Source organism: Penicillium vulpinum, assembly GCF_028829585.1.
Source record: "Penicillium vulpinum strain IBT 29486 chromosome Unknown utg000001l_segment0_segment0, whole genome shotgun sequence".
Classification (NCBI taxonomy): Eukaryota; Fungi; Ascomycota; class Eurotiomycetes; order Eurotiales; family Aspergillaceae; genus Penicillium; species Penicillium vulpinum.
The window spans coordinates 5,046,395-5,063,158 of NW_026643241.1; the positions used below are offsets into that span (position 1 = coordinate 5,046,395).

Sequence of the window (16,764 nt, forward strand, 5' to 3'; positions counted from 1 at the left end):
GTATGACCCCGAGAGATACATTGCTCCCTCAGTCGATTGGACATAGGGGTTATTTATCTCAAGCTTTTGGTGCCGCCGAAGCTCATCTTTCCCATTGCTCCTCGCTCGATGCTAACTCAACTCAAAGGTCATACCGCCCAGACCCGGACCTTGAGATCAACACTGCCAGTTGCCAGGACACATCGAATGGACATTTTTGTGGCATCTTCTTTTGCTTTTGCCCCATTAGGTGCAGCCTCAGCACCGTTCGCACCCTCATTTGCACCGGCATCCTTAACCAAAGGCGGCGCCCACCGAAGGGAACTGATGAAGTGTTCGTGAGCCACGATAGTGCGCACACACTTGCACTCTTGCGTGAGATCCCAGCAACGCATGGTCTTGTCGTCAGATACTGAGATAAGGTATTTTCCACCGGGGTGGAAGACCAATGAGCGGACCCAGTTATCGTGGCCAACAAGGGTCTTGATACAGTTTCCGCGGGTATCCCAGAGACGAATAGTCTTATCACGAGAACCAGTAGCCACAAACTCGGCAGACGATGATATTGGCGGTGGCTTCTTTAGCCCCGCAAGAGCTGCAAAGTGGGGGTAGCTTGTTGGCGGAGCGAAGGCCACACACTCAATATAGTGCTCGTGGCCTAGGAATGTTGATTTGGTATCACCAGACGAGATATCCCACAGACGTGCAACTCGGTCATCTCCACCGGAGAAGAGGAACCGGCCGTCAGGGGATGGTGTAACATCTCGAATCCAGTCTCCATGGCCTTGCATGGATTTGACACAATATCCAGTCGTCACATCCCATATGCGCAGTGTGAGATCACGAGAAGCCGAGACTAGCAGGTTTCCTGACATTGGAGACCCTGCAGCTCCGGATGGAATGAACCGAACTGCTGAAACACTGTGGTCGTGTCCTGGTAGCGTTCGGATGTTTTTATACTCGTCAGCCGGGTCCCACAATTTGATCGTCAGATCTGACGAGCATGATGCAAGAAGTGTGCCTCCGCGTGGTCCTCCATAGTCGACGTCTAACACTGCCCTGGTATGTCCTTTGATTGTGCGCTCTAGTTCACCCAATTCCCAGTCCCAGATCTTGATTGTTGTGTCATCTGAGCCGGAAGCTAAAGATGAGAATATTGGATGGAAAGCGAGGCATGATACTGGCGAGCGGTGGGACTGGAGATCGTGACGCGCTGGTGCTCGAGGCAGCCAGGTGACTGGGTCTTGGTTTTTTCGGTTCAGCGAAGTCGGGGTTGCGGTGTCCAGCTCAGACTGGAGTGCAACGCATCGTGCTTCCAATTCCATAATCTATACCAGAATGACAGGTTAGTAAGAGGAAGGCTTGCTAGTATGCCGGATCTTCGCACCTTTTTCTGTAACCGGACTACGCTCGTCCATTTCTTCTCCAACAGTCCTTCATATTTCTTTAGTGTACTCTCATCGACTCTGATCGAGTCGCCTAGTTCCTCTCGTAAAGCGGCGGAGCTGTGGTGCAAATTCACAGAGGTGAGGTAGGCGATTATTCCTTTATGCCTGTCGCAAAACACCATCAGCGGTCACCCCTAAATGAACCAGGTCGGGTCACATACAGCTCCTCCGCCTGTCGCGACGTGAGAAGTTGGCTCATGATGTTATATGTGCTCTCTGCTTTCCCTGCTTATCAAAATGCGCATAGACCAAAGGTTCGGAAACGGTGGATGGAGGGGAAAGTGGTGGGAGCGGTGTCGGCGAATTAAAGGGGAGTCGGCGGGAGTTTGGGAGCTGCAGAGTTGACGAATTGTCGAATTGATCCAAGAGAACTAGATGAATTGAAGAAAACAGAGAAAGAGAAGAGAAGATAAATATGAAGAGCAAGTTGTGAACTCCACCGCGGGGGATTTAACAAAACAATATTCTGCCAAGGCTTTTGTTTACTTTCTTCAACCTCCAACTGTTTATTTTCTTTAACCCCGTGTATTTCGACGATCTACAACCCCTGTCAATATACAGTTTGACAGTTCGGCTTACATATTAATGTTCTACCAGAGTCAGTATTAGTGTCTTATTGATCAAGACAAGTCTGCCTTTGATACCCTTTGGGCACCCAACACAGTACGACACCATCTGAACCCCCCCGAGACCCTCCGGGGCACCCCCGCAACACCAACTCAGAACCTTTTATATATTTCTCCTGGTCCTTCTTTGATGCCATGCGCAATTCTGATCAGACACTGCAGAGCGTGCTGATTCCTTTCGTTCCCAGAATCCGTTTGATAGTACTGTCCTTCGACCGTCAGAATGGCTGAAGCCACAGAGGACTTCTCCTCCTTACCTTTGCCCGACCGGTTCGCTCACAAGGTGCGCTCACTCCTCATAACCTGCCCGGTGGATAGTATCACTAGATTTCTAACCATATATAGAACTGGAAAGTCCGAAAGGAGGGATACGAAGACGCAAAAGCGCAATTTGAAAAGACTCCCGATGAATCACACCCCGTCTTCGTGCCCTTCATACAAGATCCTGGCCTATTCAAAGGGGCGGTCGCAGATTCTAACGTTGCCGCACAGTCAGAAGGTCTTGCAGCATACTGCGCCTTTCTAAAATTCGGAGGACTCCAGGCCTGCACGAGGTGCGTCAACCCCCAGTCCCAGTTGCAACGGTCTTCTTAATCTACCCTAAATCCGCTGACAACATTCCCATTTCAAGGACCCGCACATATACAATCGGTCCAATTGCCGAGAAAGGTCTCCCATCTACACGACCGGCCGGTAAAGCTAGCGCCCAGGAAGCTCTTTTATTATGTGTGGAATTGGATAAGGCCGATGCGGTGATCGAGGAGTTACTACCCATATTATCACACAAAGTACCCAAGGTGGTCGCCGCCTGTCTCGCAGCCTTGACTCTCATTTATCACAACTTCGGTTGCAAGATCGTCGACCCGAAGCAAACTTTGAAGGCGCTGACCAAAGTTTTTGGTCATGCCGATAAAAATGTCCGCGCAGAAGCACAAAACCTGACCGTGGAACTCTATCGATGGCTTCGGGAGGCCATCAAGCCTTTGTTCTGGGCCGAGTTGAAACCTGTGCAACAGGGAGATTTAGAGAAATTATTCGAAACTGTGAAGCAGGACCCCACACCGAAGCAAGAGCGATTCACTCGGGTACAACAAGATGCCATGGCCGCGGCCAGTGCTGCACCGCCAGGCGAGGAGGGCGAAGAACCAGCCGGCGAGGAGTTTGATGAGGAGGAGGATGGGGTGGTTGTTGATGCCTTCGACCTAGCGGAACCAGTTGATGTCCTCAAGAAAGTCCCTGAGAACTTCCATGATCAATTAGCCTCGTCGAAATGGAAAGATCGCAAGGAGGCACTAGATGCTCTTTATAACGTTCTCAACGTTCCCCGAATCAAAGACGGCCCCTACGATGAGATCGTGAGAGGATTGGCCAAATCCATGAAGGATGCCAACGTTGCTGTCGCCACGGTAGCTGCGAACTGTGTGGACGTGTTGGCCAAGGGCCTTCGCAACGGATTTACCAAATACCGAAGCGTCATTATGGCGCCCATGTTTGAGCGTCTGAAAGAAAAGAAGACGACTGTTGCTGATGCTTTGGGCCAGGCTTTGGATGCTGTCTTTACAACGACAACCCTTACAGACTGTTTGGAAGAAATCTTTGAGTATCTCAAGCATAAGAACCCACAGATCAAGCAGGAAACTGTCAAGTTCTTGGTTCGTTGCTTGTGTACAACCCGGACGGTACCAGCCAAGGCAGAGCAGAAAGCGATCGCTGATGCCGCCACAAAGCTATTCACCGAGTCAGCCCCAGCAATCCGCGAAGGAGCTGCTGAAATCCTGGGTACATTAATGAAGATCATGGGTGAACGGGCCATGAACCCGTATCTCGATGGACTTGACGAAATTCGTAAAACCAAAATCAAGGAGTATTTCGGAACCGCTCAGGTCAAGGCCAAGGATCGACCAAAAGCTATTGTGGCGCCCCCAAAGCCCCCTATCCCGGCTGCCAGGAAGGTCGTTGGCAAAAAGCCGGCAACAGGGCTGAAAAAACTAGCCCCTGTAGCTGCTCCGCCTCCCCCAGCTGCCCCAGAATCACCCCCGGCCAAGCCTGTATCCAGAGGAATTCCTTCGAAGCTCGGTGCTCCTAAGGTCGGCGGCCTTGCAACTCCTGGATCAGGTCTCAAGCTGCAACGGAAGCTTGCTGGTCCCGGAACTACTGCGTCGCCAGCAAAACGAGTTGCTGCGCCCCCAGAAGAGGACGTGGCTCCCCCGCCAGCCGCTCCCAAGTTCGGTCTTGGCCGTGGCCTTGCGGGCCGGCCCATTGCCAGACCTTCGGCACCCGCTGAACCTGCAGTCAATGCTATGGCAGCCGCTGACAGAGCCGAGTTAGAGGAACTACGGGCGGACAAGGTGAAGCGCGCTGAATTAGAGGAATTACGCGCAGAGAAGGAGAACCTGAACCGAACCGTGGAAGATATGAAGTCAGAGCGTTCAAGGCTCAACTCAACGATCACTGAACTTCAGAACCAGAATGCACAGTTAATTGAGGACCACACTCGCGATGTCTTGAGCATCAAGGCGAAAGAGACTCAACTTGTTCGCGCACGGAGTGACGCGGAAACCGCAGAGGGCAATGTTCAAAAACAGCAGAGAGAGATCGAAAGATTGAAACGTGAACTCGCACGAGCACTTCGTGCGTCTGCCATAAGCCCACCTAACGCTATGTCCGACATGGGAAGCATGGGCATGCCGGACACAAACTCCATCTATCAAGACCACATCGGCAACGGTAGTGCTGTAACACGATCTGGTCTTCACATGGGATCCCGCTTTGAAAGCTCGCGTCCTCGAAGCTACGCCTCTGCTACTCCCAGTGAGGAGAAGGAGTCCAACGGCATGGAATCACCAGGACCCAGCAGTCGCAATGGCGGCATAGGTCGACGCAACTTGAGCCCTACATATGGTTACTCGGCCGTTGCTAGTCCCACACGCTCAACGGCCCGAGAATTCAACACGAATTTCGAAGACGACCATCACCAGCCCAGATCTTCTGAACCAGCAGAGAACTGGAAGCGAGCCGCGGAAGTCACCAGCCAACTGAAGGCGAGAATTGAACAAATGAAGGTGAGTGATTATATGGTTTACTTATGTCTGAACTGGCTAACACGAATATATAGGTACGCCAAGGGCTTTCACGACCTCCTCCACGTTAATGACCAAATGACCGCGATCATGTTTATGTCTTGTCCTTGCACTATACACCTTCTTCGCTTGCTTTTGCTTCAACTTGTGTCTTTAGACGGGGTTTCTCAGTGTCATCATTCATATTAAACGGAAATCGGCGGTGAGCATCTCTGGTCTTCTGGGAGCATAGGGCTGGGCCTTTTGGGTTTCTTTGTACTTTTTTACCCCTTTGCTTATGTTCTAGCCCTGGATCATTCTGGATCTTCCTGTAATTTCATCATACCAAGCTTGTCTTTTCTCACCCTTCTTATGACTATCGGTTCTCAGTATTTAGGTTGTCGGAGGGTGTAATACACCCGCTTGTTATTACTATCCAATTTCTCTCTCTTCTGGAGATCGTTTTCAATTTATGTCAGCACTATGTAGGTGTAACCGGTCTGATTATATGCCCCTCAATGGTGTGGCTGTAAATGATCAAGTAGCCGACACTAGTGGAGGAGTATAAAACCCACTAGAACCTACCCCTCTTCCTCTCAAGTCTTACACCTCCTCTATCCTCTATTACCACTTTTCTTAACGATTCAATTCAAAATGGGCTGGTTCAGTGGTGATTATCCCCTTCATACTTCCTTAGCTACCAATCCTCCACTAACTCACATCTACCTAGACGATTCCGACCAGGCTCAGGCCTATAACGCCTACAACGGCCAGCCAGAACACGATCCTTCCTTGATCCATGAGCTGATCGCCGGTGCCGCTAGCTACGAGGCAGCCAAGGCCTACGAGAACCACGTTGCTGAGAATGGTACGCATACAGCCCGCCTCCCCCTCCCTTTCGACCATTTAATATATATAGCCGAGCCTAGAGGTAGAGAAAGGCTAATGCTTCTTATAATAGGCGAGCCTGACAGCCACGCAAAGGCCAAAGAAATCCTTGCTGGATTCGCTGGTGCCTTTGTCGACCGTGAGGTTGAGACCAGGGGATTGGACTTCATTGATAGAGAACGGGCCAAGTACGACGCCAGGCAGCAGGTCCATGATGCGTATGATTCCAATGGAAATCAGTTTTAGATAGTTGAGTCGGTTTGCCGTATAGATATTCTTTGTACATATCTACATATATATTTTGTGTAGCATGTACCGAAGATGTTGAACACAGGGGGGATTACCCCTCAATCCCCCCCACTATCCACGAAGATGTGTAGCCTGCCCAGTCTTGTGTTCCTAAACCTTTAATAAACAACTATACAGCATGATTCTTCTATATAAGACTGTTTAACAGGAGTATGTAGAGGTCTTTAACATATGTGCCAAGACGGAACTATGTTTTAGAAAAGACTTGGTATTCTTGGCAGGTGTCTCACGAGATCCCACATCGGTCGGGAAGAAATGAAAAATCTCCATTGAGCCAAGTGTCACTGATCAAAATATTTTATCTTGAACATTCTTCGACCATCTAGATATGGACTCTCATACAGACTACAAGGAACAATATCATACACTACAAAATACAAAGCAGATTACATGAATGCCCAGTTCTGATAGGACTACAAAGACCATCAATAGATTGAACAGGTAGAAAAATGCATTCATGGGTATCTGCAGAATAAGTAGTACATGGGGCCATTGGAGTTCGTGAGAGAAAAAAAATGTGTCTTTTGTGTTAGAACAGGATCCAAAAAAGGCCAAAGGGCTCTTTCGCACCCATCTAAAGCTAAAAGAATTGGCCGTCAATAGGTCGTCAAAGCCTTCAACACCTTGTTGTTTCCCATAACCGATTATTTTTGTGGTCCGAGCGCTTCGATTAGAAAACGATCCCGTCAAACAGACATCAAAGAAAGATAAGCTGTAGTTACACAAGCTTAACTTAAACCTTGATGGCGGCAGCGAGAGCCTTCTGCTTCTTCTCGATGCGGGCGTTGGCCTTGGCACCCATGATACCACCACCCCAGTGGCGACGGGACTCCTCGTTCTTGTCGGTGTAACCCTCCTTGATGGCGGAGAGGAGCTTGGCGAACTCGGCCTTGTCCTCAGCGCGGGTCTCGGTCAGGGCGAGAACGGCGGAGGTCTTCTTGTGGACGACTGTGCCGAGACGGGCCTTGCCCTTGACAATGGCGTAAGGGACACCCATCTTGCGGCAGAGAGCGGGAAGGAAGACAACCAGCTCAATGGGATCAACATCGTGGGCGATGAGGACGAGGGAAGCCTTCTTGTTCTCAACGAGTCCGACGACGTGGTTGAGACCGTACTTGACGTTGTAGGGCTTCTTGGAGACATCCTCCTTCTTCTTGCCCTCAGCGACGGCGGTGGCCTCCTGGACGAGACGCTCCTTCTTCTCGGCCTTAGTCTCAGGACGGTACTTGGAGAGGAGCTTGAAGGTCTGGGCAGCGGTGTTGCGGTCGAGAGTGGCCTGGAACTGAGCGATGGAAGGAGGAACCTTCAGGCGCATGTTCAGGATCTTCTTCTGGCGCTGAAGACGAACATATTCGGGCCACTTGACGAAGCGGGACAGGTTGCGACGGGGCTGGATGTCCTGGCCAATACCGAAGTTGCGAGTGCGCTTCTCGATAAGGGGGTTCTGTGAGAGGAACGGTTAGTGTCTCCAGAACTCAATGGCACTCCTGAGGTGGAAAGAGAGAAAACGAACCTTGGCAGCCTTCTTGCCAGCGCCAGCCTTGCCCTGGGGGTAGGGCAGAGCGGCGGTCTTCTTTCCGGACTTAGTAGGAGGCTATCATTGAGGAAAGAAGATCAGCGTGCTGTTCACATAATGCTGCATCTTCTTTGAACTCTAGGGAGAACATGAGCCAAGCCGTTTTACGGGCATTGGCTCCATGCTTCCAGCCAAAATCATCACACAATCGCGACACATCTCTTTCGAGGTTGTGCGCGATCGGCGGAATTGCTTAGATCAAAGATCTGAAGCAAAGCGAATGCCGTGAGACATCGCGAGAACTAGAAGAAGAGCCTCCGATGTTATCAAGAGACATTTTATGTACTTACCACCATTTTGTCGACTGGGATTGCGCTGTTTGACGGTTGACGGATGAGAAAGGAAGAAGTTCGTGTGGATGCAACTTATGAAGTTTCTGTGGGTCACGCTAGCGCGCTCATGTGACCAGGGCTAGGGCTCGTGGCTAGGGCAGATTTTATGCAACCACGTGGTCTGAGTCACATGACATCTAAGATCTCTTGATTCTGGCAACAGCGATGAAGGGCGACTTTTTCAATACATAGTACTCTAGTACTAGTAGATCGTATATATCTATCTTGTAACCACCTGTAAACATCAGAGATCAAAGTTCTCTGATCTTGCAACCCCCGTGGTTACTACTCGAAACTATGTCAAATACTAACGTACTTCACCACCGAGTGGTCCACACCCCCGAGTGGTCCATCGCAGAACACATAGTAAATACAACATATTCAACATTTATATCTCAACAACCATATTTGTATTTTGGCTCTTTGTTTGTCGATAGTCATTGATAAGACTTATTAGTATTTTATATCAATTTTAAAGAAAGTGGAAAGTCATGTACCTATCATTTCAAAATTTACCGATAATTACGTTGCAAAAAGCCCAAAATATATATACCTCAATCAACAAGTTATATAGATTCCTAAAACTCCGTAAAGAGACAATATATTACTTCAAAAGCATAAAGCTATAAGTAAATTGCTATATAGACTACTGTTGTTGAGATATGATGTTGTAATTTATCGCATTTACTATGTGTTTTGTGGTGGACCACTCGGGGGTGTGGACCACTCGGTGGTGAAATACGTTATAGTCTTCTGTTCGGATGACAGCAGGCTGATCATCCGAGGTATGCAAATACCACCCCCTGGAAACTACCTGCAAATTTAGGGCACTGAAGGCCCTTTCGGCTGAGTGCATTCGGGCTGGAGGTGTTTTCGTTTTGACTTTTGCCGTTTTGTTCCTCAATCTTGGAGTCATGCTAGTGAATGCCTTCGCGTATTTCGAGTTACTTAGTATATCGACTGGTATAGTGTAGTAGCTCTCCTGAGCTTTTTCTATTGCTTTAACTGACTATTCATAGTCATTCAACCCCACCTTTGATCGCCTCGACTGCTACTATGTATGTAGTATCATAGTGGATGAGGAATGTGGCCCCTCCTGTTCCCCGACCCACCAACTAGCTCAATGTTTATGATATCCACATTGGGACAAAAGTTCCCAGCCGACTTAACTTTCCTACATTGCACTGGATTGATTGCGATGCGATCATGAGATCACTTTGCCCCATACTTGGTAAGATTCTCCTACGATGTACATCGATCTATACGTGGCGATTGAATTCCGCGTTATAGAGTTTTAGAAACCAATAGTGTATTCGTAATATAGAAAACTGTGCAGATTTAGAGCAGTACTCACAGATAGGGTCAAAGAATGGAATCGAGCTGGTGCAATTCAGTCAAGCCTGCGACTAGATTCCCGTTCTGATAGCCCACGTACTGAGCCGAGCAATTTTAACGGCCTTGGAATATCACTTCCTCTTCTACGTACAATACGTGGGGGACAGCATGAAAGAGACTCATCACAAAACACACGTGAAATATCAGCGCCTCAACCCGCTGACACTTAGAGAACCCATAGGTGACTAGGTTCACGCTTCTACAGTCAAAAGCAGTTGCTCTTCGACATTGAGCCCCCTAGTAGCGTTCAGGTTTAGAGACTTTCGTTTGCCTGGATCATGCTTGGACATTGACGTCGACGATGTGAGAAATTTACTCGTGCATCTTCAAAAGGCGTCCAACAGCGGAATACCAAGATGTTCTCTGCAGGGAGACCCGGAAAAGGGTGGCAGGCCCTTGCTTCAATTGTCAAGAGCTTCTGTGCATGAAAGGTGGCGCAATTGCCAACTTTTCTTGCTATAGTGGATCGGCTGGAAGTTTCCACTTGACAAAATTGATCCCGCAACTCTGGATAGTCCTCTTCGCCGTCCGACATCGATCCGAGGAAGTATTCTCCTACTCATCCGCCAGCATGGGACCAAGCTAGGAAACCTAACCTTGAAAATGAACACAATATCAGAAACTAGCCAGCTTTTACCGTGGGCCTGAACATCGCATCCTCCCCATTCATCAATATGATGTGAATTGTCACCCATCAAAACAAGACCTTCCATCACGACAAAAGCTACAAAATGGAAGAGCAGCTTGAGACGGCAATAGACTCTATCTTGATACATTGAAGGTAGAGCATTTGGTCTTAGAACTCCACAATGTACAGTCACGTCGCTCAATATATCATTAAAAGGCATCAATACCTGCAAAGTCTAAATCGTCACCCCCAAATCCTGCAAAAGCAAGTCTAGAATGCGTAACCAGAACGCCTTAGATTGACCAAATAGAACACAATGGCCCTCAAATCCATCAATATGCAGGTTCATCAAAAGAGAAATCATCTGTCCTCCATAGATCACCTCCAAGCCCCCAGTCCAGGCAAAGCCCCACGACCCAAACTAGTACTAGCAGCCTGAACAGCCTTCTTCTTACCCAGCGCTCCCTCCTGAGCACGCACACCAGCAATGATCTTCTCAATATGCGTCTCAACCACAACACCGCCAACAATCATCTCACCGAGCACAGCATGCATAGTCTCATATCCGAAGATAAGATCCAACTCGCAGACATTCTCGAACATGCGATCCAGCGCCTCGACAAACACCTGAATCAGATCGATCAGAGCGAGCGGAGACTCTGTGGACGTGGAGATCATGATGAACGATAGCGTTGCGTACGTCCGGTATGTGATTTGTGTCGGGGCATCGGACGGCCCGGAGGCGGAGGAGCTGGCGCCTTGCGAGAGGAGAGGTGGGAGGGGGAGGAAGTTGCACGCGCTTGCTGGACGCTGCGCGACTAGACGGTATATTTGCGCGATCAGGGATTGCTGCGTTTGCGTATCCTGTTTGTGGGGTTAGATGGGGTTGTCCTGCGGGTGAGGCGTGAGTGCGGCGGTCGACTCACCAGCTGTGTGTAGAACTTGGTCAGCCGAGGCTGGCCATTATTATTGAAGACGAGGACTGCGTTGATCATCTTGACTGGTGTGAGGCTTAGAACAAGCTGAGAGAATGTCGGTCTTATCTGAATGCGCCGATAGTGATGATGCGGTCGGTCTTGGCTCGGGAGACTTGCCCCGTGCGCCGATCTGGAGAAATCAATATCAATTCTACTTTTTTTCTATTTGGCTTTTTGTCGACCGTTTTTCAGATATTTGAGAAGTTAAGATGAACTCAATACAAGCATGCAGGAACCCTGCATCCAGGATATCATTATATACAACAATACGAGCCCTATCCTCAGCGTCCAATCCCAATTCAAAGCGCGAACTCAAAGACCTCACCACATCCGACCTCTGCTACTACTGGGATACAAGACCTCCGAAAGACGAGCAACTAGCCTTCGCCGATAAGGTCTTCACTCCGTCGCGACATTCACCCCTCAGACTCTGGTCCGCTGCGAAATTCCGCACGACACCATTTGCATCTGTCGAGCCTGAAGTCGCATTCTTGGGCCGCTCAAATGTCGGCAAGAGCTCACTACTGAACGCAATAATGGGACAAGAGGTCTGCTGGACATCATCGAAACCGGGCCGGACGAGGGAAATGAACGCGTTCGGGATTGGAGGTACAAAGGGTGGCGAGTCGAAAGTTGTGCTGCTTGATATGCCGGGATACGGAAAAGCGAGTCGGTCTGAATGGGGAGCGGAGATTATGAAGTATCTTCAGGGACGGAAACAGTGAGTTATGCCTGTCCTATGTGGGAACATGGAACTCATGGAACAAACCACCCATCCATAGTGTACAATGTACAATAACTAACCAAGGTATTATAGACTCCGTCGCGCATTCCTCCTCATCGACAGCACACACGGCATCAAGCAAACAGACGCTGAGATCCTCAGACTATTCCGACACCACGCAATCCCGCACCAGATCATTCTATCCAAGGTCGACAAGTTCCTTGTTAGGAAATTGAAGCAGATGAAGACCGGTGTCACGCCCGTCAGTATCGAGCGACTACAGCTCTTGCTGCAGGGTATCAAACCAATTGTGCAGCCTGATCCACGGGCTTCGGAGGGGCCTGGGTCTCTAGGTGAGATTTTGACTTGCAGTGCTGAGGCAACGATTGGTCCTGGCCGGGCGCTTGGGATCGATGCTGTTCGTTGGGCGATTTTGTCTGCTGCTGGGATTGATGGGAGCTTGCAGGGTGGTCAGCTCGCTGTGCCGGCTGCTACACAGACGCCGGCTACTTTGTCTTGAAAGGGCATGTTGTATTTGTCCAAATTGGAAAGTATCCTCAAGTTTTAGACTTGACTCCTTGGTGCGGCTAGTCAGGTCTGATCAGCCCTTCCGCGAGCCCATGCATGTATATGGGCCAGAGATGAGATTGGACATCTTTCGTTCCTTTTCTAGAGCGAGGATTGAGATATCGGTCTTCCATGAGCATGTTAGCCGATCCCACAATCGGACTTGGTACCATACGCAATCACGGACTAGTTCTACGACAGCATATCTAGACCGCCGAGTACCACTATGGTTTGTGTTTGGAGCATTTGAATGCTTCGCTATCTAGAGCCTGCTGCCCCAAGCAGAATTATACCAAATGCAATTACAATAACTCAACTAAGGACGGAATTTGCAATAAATAGGTAATCAATCTATTATGAGCAGTCCGATGCAGAGAAAGCAAGACGAAAAATATGTAAAAGAACATCAGAAGGCAATTGATATCACCGATCTGGTAGACAGCAGAATGAGAAGTCACACATACGCACCAGGTAAAAACAAAAAAAAAAAACGTATCGATGACATGATGCATTGGGATGGGCAATATTCGGGGATACAGAATGATAGAAGCCTCCACATAAGAGATGATGATAAAAAAAGATTGAAAAAAAGGAAGAAAAAGAAAACGCCTGGCCCCTTGTCATAATGCTGTAGGACCAAAGAATGCCGACCGCGCTATGCAAAGGATATTTGTTCCGATGGAAGACGAGAGCTGTAAGGATGGGTATCGTGAATGTTAGAAGAGTGAGAAGAGAAGCAAAGACAGAGGAAAGGAAGTAGTGTAGGGGGAGTAAGGCTGTCGGATGTTGAGATGTTGATTGGGGTCAAATGAAGAGAAATGCGGCCTAGTCGTCTCAATCGGACAAGTCGTCATCATCTTCGATTCCGCCGGGGATCTCCTGCCCACGTCTGTTGACGACGATACGTTTCGCAAGTTTACTTTCAGGGACTCCATCCCGTGCAGCACCGAAGTCGAGAACCTGGGTGGAAGTAATATTAGCATAAGGGATCGGAAGGCCCCGATATAGAACGAAGTACTTACTTCAATATAAGTTAAGCTGTCACGTTGCACCGCAGCAACACATCTCCGGTCATTGAACTTGACTTGCCACACACCACTAAGGTCAGTGAGGAGGTCTCGGACACACTCGCCGTTTCGCACATCCCACATCTTCAGCGTTCGATCAGACCCGGAGATGACCTTTTGCCCATCGTGCTGGAAGCAGGTTATGGCACCGGTGTGTGCACTCAAGGTGTTCTTGCAGTGACCATGTACGGAGTCCCAGATTCGAAGAGTGGAATCAGCGGCAGCAGAGACAAGGAAATCGTGCTCTAAAGCAAGCAGACCAACGAGGGAAGTATGGCCTTCGAGAGTGTACAGGACAGCTCCATCGTCCAGTGACCACACCTTGACCATGTGGTCCATAGCTCCACTAATGCACCGATTTCGCTTATGGTCAAGAACCACGCTGTAAACTTTCATCGAATGACCCTGCAGGGTATGTAAAGTCTGTCCGGTGGAAATCTTCCAGACCTTCACCGTGCAATCGTAGCTACCACTCACAAGGGTATCACCGTGGGCTGCAATTGCACGAACAGAGTGCTGATGGCCGGAGAGCACACGCATAAAGTATGGACAGCTAGTGTCATCCAATGTAGGACCATTCTGATAATAGACTGGATCCCCGGGTTTTGGAAGCTTCCACACTCGGAGGTTCGAGTCGCGAGACCCAGTAATAATCAATGGTTCTTTAGGCATTATTTCTGGCTGACCATCTGCGTCCCTACCTACCTCGGTAGGCAGGACGATCTGCAAGCATCGAACGGTGGAGGTGTGCCCGTGGAAGATCTGAGTACACCTGGCCCGCTCAATGTCCCAGACTCGCACCGAGCGATCAGTGGACCCGGAGACCAGAGTGTTGCCATGGTATTCAAGAGCCCACACACCACCTTCGTGGCCCTCCAATGTTGCCTGCAAGGCACCTGTTTTCGTGTCGTATACGTTGATGTTAGTGTCATCGCTTCCCGTAAGCACTTTGTCAGCGTCGAATTGCAGGCAAGTAACAACATGGCGGTCATGGGCGCGGAAAGCGATATGTTGCGGCTTCACCTCCGGCTGCATCCATCCCTTATGGATGGCAACATGGCGACGGTAGAGGACCTTGAAGAGGAACAGCCCGCGAAGAGATGGTAGACCTACTTCGGCGTATGGAACTGCCGCCGCCGCTGCGTTAGCAGCGGCGTATGGGGCCTCAGAAGCGGCAATATCTTTCTTCCAGTCTGGATCGGCAATTTCTCCTCCACTGGATGAGGCCTTGCGCTTGGCAAGCTTCCGGCTTGAAACGCGCGTGTTGGCCTTTCGTTTGCCTCGCCGGTTCAATGGCAAAGACCCTAGAGGGCCTCTGCTGCTGCTGGGACCGGCCATTGAAGGGACAGGGGACGCCTCCATATCCGCCCTAGCTAAGGCCACAACGCTGAGATCTTCCTCGTGATCTTCAGGGCCGCTGGACAACTGCCATCCCCATCCCTGTCTTATAGCCCGTTCTAGTTCTCCATCTGAAAGATGATATCCATCCTGGTCAAGGAGAATCTTCCAGCTCTTTTCATCAGAATTCGTGATGTGTCTCCACCTTTTAGAGACCTGCGCGGCACGGCACATAGTCTGAACGTCAAGGTATTTGACAATGTTGAGACTGAGCTCGAGCGGCAGAAGAGCCAGAAAGTCACACTTCAAGGTTGGATTAACCACCTCAGCCACAAAATGGAGAGTAGGTTTAGGGCATCTTCGAAGAAATTGATACATGAGATATGTTTTGACCTCATCAGGCACCGCATCAAAGAACTCCAACACCTTGGGCATATCTAAAAGGGAGGGAGGTGACTGTGAGTTTTCGAGGAATTGTCCATTTACCAGAGTCTCATCTGTATCCTGAAGCCGCAAAGCCTTAGAAAAACGCGAGACATTATGATCTATACTGGAATCTGTATCAACGTCGAGCCCTTCTGACTCAAAGGAAGATTCGCCATGGAGGGCATTCATAGCAGCAACCGGTGAGAGACTCGGGCTTGGGAGGCACATATCTTGCGCCATGGCATTGTCTATTGCCGATAGCTGAGACAAATTCTCGGGTCTTTCGTGTAATGCAGATTCTTGGGTTCCATATGTCGTATCATTACCAAATGAAGCCGATTCATGTGCAGTGGAACAACTCTCATCCACTTCAGTGGCCTGGGACTCCTGAGTTTCTTGGGTTTCGGGGTTTGAGCCGATCCCAGACAATGCATTTTGCAGGTAGGAATTTTGATTGAGTGCCTGTGAGCCCTTAGCTCCGATTTCAGAGGAGAGAGGTGACGGTAAAGGAGGTTCCCTGCGCGGAAACACCGAGCTATGAATTCTCGGTCTTGGTGCCGCATTTTCGCCAAGTGCTCCCAGGTTGCTTTCAATGTCTGGAGTGGCAAGGCCAGCGGCAAGATGAGTTGCCCCCACACCACTTTGGCGAGTACGGCGTGTGATGGGCTCAGAAGGGACCCGTGACGGACGAATTCGCGGAAGCACTGAGGGTCGAGCATCAAAAAGTGTGTTGGGGGAGACGGCACGACGTCGAGCATTAAAAGGATGACTAGAAGGTTGACTCGTTATTCTCGGAGGGGTCAGCCGCCGAGTGGGGTTCTCGCCCTCGGAGATGAACGAATTCACAGAGCGAATCTGGCCATTTGAAGATTTCAACGCCTCACTTTTGTCCTTGTACTATATATTATTCTATTGTAAGCATTGGAACCAACGGAACTGCAAGGGTAGGATAAAATTGTACCTCAGCGGCAGCATTTGTGGTATCCTCAGGCTCGTTGAAGATGATTGACTTGTCGCCAATCTTGAACTTGAGATTTCGTAAGACTGCTGGGGTCGGGGATGAGGCGAGAGGGTACTGTCGGGCATCCAGATCCTTGACAGCTCGCGGGGGGTTGATTGTCAAAGGCGGGAAGGAGGTAGTCGTGGTTGTAGTAGTCGTGACCACCGTAGTTCGAGTAGTAGGGGCGAAGGTGAACTGTCCGATAGCTGCGTTTGATGGCCGTTGGCCGAGCTCCTCTCTTTCGTCCATTTCGCGTTTTCGAGGATGAATGAATCGAGATCCGGGGCTGTGGGTCACATGGGAGGGCGTAGATATAGACGCGTTGTGGTCGGTCAAAGACGAGTCAACTTCAGATATTTTAAGGGAGCCGGAAGCATTTGAAGTCATTGTAAAGCAAGCTCATGTGCAAAGGACAAAGGAACTGT

At 49.6% G+C, this 16,764-nt stretch overlaps 7 protein-coding genes across 7 annotated transcripts; 3 read left to right on the top strand and 4 right to left on the bottom strand.

The window, feature by feature from the left end:
* Positions 1–128: 128 nt before the first annotated feature.
* Positions 129–1,626, bottom strand: N7479_001811 (WD40 repeat domain-containing protein; the record flags this gene model as incomplete). Its single annotated transcript, XM_057249508.1, has 3 exons — positions 129–1,307; positions 1,367–1,532; positions 1,589–1,626. The coding sequence occupies 3 exons, from the start codon at positions 1,624–1,626 to the stop codon at positions 129–131; spliced, it is 1,383 nt and encodes a 460-aa protein (XP_057113940.1).
* A 650-nt stretch (positions 1,627–2,276) lies between these two features.
* Positions 2,277–5,204, top strand: N7479_001812 (putative spindle pole body component; the record flags this gene model as incomplete). The annotated part of the gene is made up of 4 exons (XM_057249509.1): positions 2,277–2,336; positions 2,399–2,607; positions 2,685–5,115; positions 5,169–5,204. 4 exons carry the CDS (start codon positions 2,277–2,279, stop codon positions 5,202–5,204), a joined length of 2,736 nt encoding a protein of 911 aa, XP_057113941.1.
* A 562-nt stretch (positions 5,205–5,766) lies between these two features.
* N7479_001813 (DUF3759 domain-containing protein) lies at positions 5,767–6,246 on the top strand (the record flags this gene model as incomplete). The annotated part of the gene is made up of 2 exons (XM_057249510.1): positions 5,767–5,980; positions 6,074–6,246. The coding sequence occupies 2 exons, from the start codon at positions 5,767–5,769 to the stop codon at positions 6,244–6,246; spliced, it is 387 nt and encodes a 128-aa protein (XP_057113942.1).
* A 796-nt stretch (positions 6,247–7,042) lies between these two features.
* N7479_001814 (60S ribosomal protein eL8) lies at positions 7,043–8,181 on the bottom strand (the record flags this gene model as incomplete). The annotated part of the gene is made up of 3 exons (XM_057249511.1): positions 7,043–7,753; positions 7,823–7,903; positions 8,176–8,181. 3 exons carry the CDS (start codon positions 8,179–8,181, stop codon positions 7,043–7,045), a joined length of 798 nt encoding a protein of 265 aa, XP_057113943.1.
* Positions 8,182–10,618: 2,437 nt separating this feature from the next.
* Positions 10,619–11,235, bottom strand: N7479_001815 (putative AP-3 adaptor complex subunit sigma; the record flags this gene model as incomplete). Its single annotated transcript, XM_057249512.1, has 2 exons — positions 10,619–11,104; positions 11,167–11,235. 2 exons carry the CDS (start codon positions 11,233–11,235, stop codon positions 10,619–10,621), a joined length of 555 nt encoding a protein of 184 aa, XP_057113944.1.
* A 191-nt stretch (positions 11,236–11,426) lies between these two features.
* N7479_001816 (translation initiation/elongation factor MRX8) lies at positions 11,427–12,461 on the top strand (the record flags this gene model as incomplete). Its single annotated transcript, XM_057249513.1, has 2 exons — positions 11,427–11,938; positions 12,035–12,461. 2 exons carry the CDS (start codon positions 11,427–11,429, stop codon positions 12,459–12,461), a joined length of 939 nt encoding a protein of 312 aa, XP_057113945.1.
* An 881-nt stretch (positions 12,462–13,342) lies between these two features.
* On the bottom strand, positions 13,343–16,726 carry N7479_001817 (F-box/WD repeat-containing protein; the record flags this gene model as incomplete). The annotated part of the gene is made up of 3 exons (XM_057249514.1): positions 13,343–13,468; positions 13,531–16,236; positions 16,301–16,726. 3 exons carry the CDS (start codon positions 16,724–16,726, stop codon positions 13,343–13,345), a joined length of 3,258 nt encoding a protein of 1,085 aa, XP_057113946.1.
* Between the last annotated feature and the right edge of the window lie 38 nt (positions 16,727–16,764).